Source organism: Ornithodoros turicata, chromosome 1, assembly GCF_037126465.1.
Source record: "Ornithodoros turicata isolate Travis chromosome 1, ASM3712646v1, whole genome shotgun sequence".
NCBI lineage: Eukaryota > Metazoa > Arthropoda > Arachnida > Ixodida > Argasidae > Ornithodoros > Ornithodoros turicata.
In genome coordinates, this window is record NC_088201.1 from 74,478,740 (window position 1) to 74,485,007 (window position 6,268).

The 6,268-nt window shown below is 50.1% G+C and overlaps 1 protein-coding gene across 1 annotated transcript; it reads right to left on the reverse strand.

The window, feature by feature from the left end:
* Positions 1–1,950: 1,950 nt before the first annotated feature.
* Positions 1,951–2,532, reverse strand: LOC135373365 (uncharacterized). The gene has a single exon (XM_064606588.1). It carries the CDS (start codon positions 2,530–2,532, stop codon positions 1,951–1,953), a length of 582 nt encoding a protein of 193 aa, XP_064462658.1.
* Positions 2,533–6,268: the final 3,736 nt, after the last annotated feature.

Below are 6,268 nucleotides of genomic sequence, written 5' to 3' on the forward strand. Positions count from 1 at the left end.
ACGTCCGTATTGCACGCGCACAGTTTATCTTTGACGCGATCACTCACGTGACACGTAAACGAGTCCAGAACCAGCATGGCGCGCAGTCCCATGGAAGCGCCAGGCCTCTTTCGTCACACAACGTCGATCGATCATAAGGTCAGTGTCCATCCAGCCTTTCTCGTTGGCTCGCACCATCACTCCTGGGGGAAAACGCATGCCCTTTGGCAATTTCTTCCTCCGGAATATGAAGTATGGCGGCAACTTGTAGCCGTCCGCGGTGCAGCAGAGCATTGTAGTGACACGGCTCTTTTCATTCCCGGTGGTGATGATGGGCACTTGCTTTGCTCCCTTTTCTTCGATCGTGTAATTTGCCGGGAAATCGAAGAAGATCGGCGTTTGATCTGCTTTCCCTATCTGGCCCAGCAAGTATCCATGTTGACCACGGAGTTTCAGCACGTACCGCTGAAACGCGACGAGCTTCTCCTCATACTCAGCTGGCAATTTCTGCGAAATTGTCGTCCGCCGTCGGAGAGGAAACCCGGCCCTTCTCATGTATTTGTCTATCCAACCACGACTTGCCTTGAACGTGGGGCGTGGGATTCCAGCGGTCCTGGCCAATTCCATTGCCTTCAGCTTTAAGATAACAGCTGTTACTGGTAGATGCCGGCTGCGGAGATCACGAACATAGTCGGAAAGCGCGGATTCTAATGCCGGGTGTCGTCCCTTCTTCGGTCCGTTGAAGCCCTTTCTTGTTGACTTGCACGCTGCCAGCCCGGACTTCTTCTTCCTCCAGTCTCGCACATTTGTCTCCGGCACACCGTACTGACGTGATGCTGCAGGATTCCCATTCTCTTCAGCAAAGTCGATGACTTTCCGCTTAAAGACGGCTTCGTAGTGGGTTCGCCCGTGCTTCATCGTACCAAGGGCACAGGCAGAAGAAGCAGTTGAGGTCGTAGCCGTTGACTTCGAAGTAAATACGCCAACTGAGCGTTCGAGAATCGAGACACGTGGTTTCGCTTATCAGCACGTGATCGCGGCGGAAGTCGGATGCCGCGCTTCGTAATCTCCCTCCGCTCCATCTGTCGTGGACGGAGGTTGACGATGCGCCGAAATCGTTGACGGCGATGTCACGGGCGTGGTCACCCACAATTCTAACGCGCACCCCTTACTTTCGCAAAACAAATTCGGAATAAAGTGCGTGTTGGATTCGAATAAATACGGTAGCTGATTTATTGACGAACGGGAGAGCGTGCGTCCGCACGCGAGGCAAGGCAGCAGAACACTCTGGCCAGCAGCGGGGGAGAGGGCGAGGGGCGAGGCTTGGCACCGTGGCGCCGCCAATGGTAAGCGGGGGGCAGAAGGTACTACGCTCACATCCCACCCTTCTTCGAAGAGACCAAGTCCTCTTTGTGACACAGTGCAAAGGTTCAAAAATATAGCAAGAAATGCCAGAAACTGAGAAAGGAAAAACAATGCCAAAGATACAAAATGGCTGAAAAGATAATATAACTGATGGTGTAACAAAGTTCATAGTCATGTAGGTGACTTGGCAACCTGCGCTGACGCACTGGACGGTCCGAAGAGGGTAGATGAAGCCGTGGAGAGGCACCAGGTAGTGCGTCGCTCGTGTGTTCGCTAGGAGTGCTGAAGCTCCGCTCATCCACAGCCTGGATTGGGACCATATGATCCACTGGTGATACCGGCGGGACATAACGCTTGATTTGTGAGACGCGGAGAGTCCTTGGCTGATTCAGAATGCGTGTGCTGCTGGGAGACACACGGAAGGCCTTGAATGTAGTGTCTGTAAGCTGTTCCACCAGTTGGTAAATTACTTTGAATCGTGGGGCGAGCTTTTCGTTTGAAACAGGCTCTTGGCGACGAACCCATACAAAGTCTCCAATGAAGTAGTTATGTGGACGATGGGTTCTGTCGTAGATTTGCTTGCATGATGTCTGAGCTACTTCAGAGTTAGAAGCTGCTTTGCTTCGTTGGGTGGGACGATAGGTCCAGGATACGTTCCATGAGTGAAGGCTGCTGGACGGGGCGGTGCTGTTGCAAGGGGATCTTTGGAATATACCCAAACAAAAGTGCGAAAGGGGCGAAGCCTGTGCTGGAATTCACGGTCGTGTTGACGGCAAATGCTGCCTCCTGCTGGAGCTTTGATTCCCACGTTGAAGATTCGATTGCACACAGTTTGCGAAGCGTTGAGACCAAAGTTCCATTGCTTCTTTCTACGAGGCAGTTGCCTTCGGGTCTGTATACAGTTGCGTAGTGCAGCTCAATGCCATGAAGGTGCATGAAACGTTTGAACTGGATCGACGGAAACGCTGACCCATGATCCGAGATGCAGTGAATGGGGGTCCCAAAAGTGTAAAAAACATGGTGCAAATGGTTAATAACTTCACTTGCTGCTGTTGACTTCACTGCTGCTGGAATGACGTAACGGGTAGCGAAGTCCATTACATTGAGGATATAACGCACACTGTCTAAGGCAGGCATAGTGACATGGTCCATGGCAATAGTCGAGAAAGGTATGTCCGTTGTAGGCATGTGCCCTAGCAAACCAGCATTGCGAGAAGTGGGACGATTGAACTATTGGCATACCTGGCAGGAAGACACATAGTTGCGCACTGAGGGCTCTATGGTGGGCCACCAATAACGGTCCTCAACTCTCTTGAGGGTTCGTTGAATATCCGTTCGTTGAACGTAATCCGTATATTCGTTGAATGAAGTGTCCCGCGGAGTCATGCATGGCGCTAAGGATGGCAGGACGCATTGACGCCGGTGCTACAAGGACTAACTTTCCCGAGGGCAGCTGTCGGTAAAGAAGCTCATCGAGGACCACGAAGTGGGTCTCACTGTTGGCACCAGAAACTTGTTCGAAAACGCTTTGGCATTCAGGGTCTTGGCGTTGGAGATCACGTAAAGACTGTTCAAACTGCGTGAGAGCACATGAAAGACGCGACAGATGGTCAGCGACCACATTTTGACGACCCGGACGGTGCAGGACTGTGAATTCAAACTCAACAAGATCCATGAGGATAGTTGTGAAACGACGGGAGGGTTTGACATTTCTCGTGAAGCATGCGACTGTCCAGTTATCGGTGATCAAGGTGAACTTCTTGCCAAGGAGGTAATGGCGGAACTTAACTGTGATGGTCCAGTGAACAGCTATGCATTCCCATACGTTGCTATGCAACTTGCGCTCATCTGGAGTGAGGCTTATGCTCGCATATTCGATGACCACTTCCTGGCCGTTTTGTGCTTGGGAAAGAACAGCACCAATTGCTGCTCCTGAAGCATCTGTAGTGACAGTTGTTGGGGCTTTGGGTTCGAAATGAGCCAAAAGTGGGGCTTCGGTCAGTGCACGGCGAAGAGTCTGGAAGGCTTCTTCACACTGTTCTGTCCAGGCGAAGTCAAGCGACATGATCAAGGCTTGGAGTGGAGCTGCAACTCTGGAAAAGCTGGAAATGAATCTGCGGTAGAAGTTTGCGGTCTGGACCCATGAAAGAACTTCTTTCTGGGTATGTGGACGTGGGATCCGATGCATAGCTTCCACTCGGTCAGGGTCTGGCTTTTTCCCTTCACTGGAGAGAACAAATCCAAGGAATCTGATGCTGGGGAGGCCAAAATAACACTTGTTTAGCGAAACCTTCAAGCAACTATACTGTAAAATATGCAGGACTTCATCGAGAAGGCTCTTGAATGTGCCAAAGGAGTCAGCATAGATCAGAATATCGTCCAAATAAGCACGAATGCCATGCTTGCCAGTATGAGGCTGGAGGTCCCGAAAGACAAACTGCATGATACGTTGAAACGTCGACGGGGCATTTTTCAATCAGAATGACATGTGAGTCCACATAAAAGTGCCATGGTGGGTAATGAAGGCGGTCTTTTCATAGTCCTCTGGGCGAAGGCGCACTTGCCAGTAGGCGCTTTTTAATCGAGAGAAGCGAAGAATCCACATCCGGCAATGTCTTGGATGATGTCATCCGCATGAGGCAAAGGTTGAACAACACTGATAGTACGTTCGTTCAAAGGCACATAGTTCACACAAAGTCGCTTTTTGTTACCCTTGGTGACGATGACGACGGGGAACGCCCAGGGGCCAGTAGCATAACGTATAATGTCTTGAGACAGGAGTTTCTGTCTGTTCCTCCAGAAACTTTCTGTCATCCGGAGCGTAGCGGTACGGGCTGCGGCTATAAGTTGTGGTATTAGGCAAAAGGTCAATGCGATGTTCAATGCCCGTGTAGTGGCCTATATCATCTTCATGGCGGGAGAAGACTTGATGATGACCTGTTAAGATGGACTGAACTTCTGACTGTTGGCTTGGCGACAGATGAGCTCCGATTGCGGCTGGTGGAAGCTCACTATGAATTGAAACCGAGATAACACCGGTGGGCTGGGCTGAAGGCTGGGGTTCGGTGTTGGCCTCGGGCATGTTGAAAGGTACTTCCTGATTGAAGGCTTTCCAGGGAGGTTCCTGCTCAGAAGGCAAGGGATCCGTTTGTAGGCAGTCTTTAGGAATGGGAGCACCAGCAGTACAGGCAAGGGCAGAACCTCGGAGAATAACAGCATTGGCCACACGAGGTGCAACCTTGGGGCGTGCCTGTACGATAGTGCCAGAGAAGTCATGCTGTAAGTAGGTTGGCTTGGGTGACTGGAAAATCAATCGAGCTTTGGCATTTTCGAACCAATCTTCACCAGTGATGAAGGGCAACACATTGTTGGTCAGAACTGCTGGTTTGACCAAGGCAGAGACGTTTCCGATGGTGATCTCAAGGATGGCAGTACCTATGGGCAGCACTGAGGAACCACCTACTACCTCCAGAGGAGGCTGGGTCCATGGAAGGACCATGTGGGCGGTAAGAAGTGATTGGGACACGAGAGTGAGCTTGGATCCTGTGTCTGGGAATGCGTCGTATGTACCAAAGCCCGTGATGGTGGCCTCAGAGAAGGAACACTGTAGCTGGGAGCCATCTGTAACAGCTGGGGTGCTGTGAAGTGCTGATTGTGACGGCAGTACATTAGTTCCTTGAGCTTGGGTGGGCTGAGGGGGAGCCATAGAACTAGGGCACTTGGATGCCAAATGTCCGATATTTTTACATCTGTAGCACATAGCGGTGGAAATATCTTGTCCTCTACGAAACGCTTGGGCTCCGTATTGGTCGGATATCGCTTTGTATTTCGCTACCTGCTCAGCTGTAGGCAAGGCAGAGATACGTTGGCGACGAGCAAGCAAAGAGTTCGTGATGCCGGTCGCAGGAGATGGAAGAGTGTGACTAGGGGAGGTAGACGAAGACATGCGACCATTTTGAATCTGTGATCCAGTTGTTGACGTTCGCGGTTGAGGTGGGCTGTCAGTCCGTTGCTGAGACGTAAGGCGATGACAACGTCGGGCGTGTAGGAGGCTATTCTCAAGGTCAGTGACGATGTCAATGAAGTCTGCAACGGTCTTTGTTCGCTGGGCAACAAATGCTGCCACAAAGTTGAGGTCTTGAAGTCCTTGAAGAAGATAGTCAATTTGCTGCTTTTCAGTCAAGGGAACTGGAGAACGGGCAGCCCTAGTAGCACACATTGTTGCCGTGACGTTGAAGGAACATTACAAATGTTGTCCGATGTGGAGCAACGTTTTGCAACATTCGTTCACATTATTATAATACTACCAAAAGTGGGCCAATGTTACTATCCATTTTACGATGTTCCTGCAACGTGGCAGTGCAATGCTCCTCCAATGTTGCTATGGAACAGTGTCTGAACGTTCCTCAGTCACCTTCGAGCAACATTACTTATCCAAGCACCTGACCGTAACGTATAGTCGCGCAATATTTTGCAAGACAGTTGTGAGCATGTTACCTCAAACACAGCGCGAACGTGGGTAATGTCCCCTTTGTAGTTTGCTGCCAGCAACGATGCTGGAGAACATTTCCGCAACATTGAGACAGCGTCCCAGCCACATTCCTCCAACACAAATAAAACATGGAGGAACGTTTGTGTTATGTTGCTGCAACATTGAGACAGCGTCACAGTCATATTCCGTCAACGCAAATAAAATATGGAGGCAACATTTGTGTTATGCTGCCGCAACATTGAGACAGCGTTACAGTAATATTTTTCCAACACGAATACAATATTGAGGCAACATTTGTGTTATGTTGCTGTAACATTGAGACAGCCTTACAGCCATAGTTTTCCAACAATAAATACAATATTAAGGCAACATTTGTGTTATGCTGCCGCAACATTGAGACAGCGTTACAGTAATATTTTTCCAACACAAATA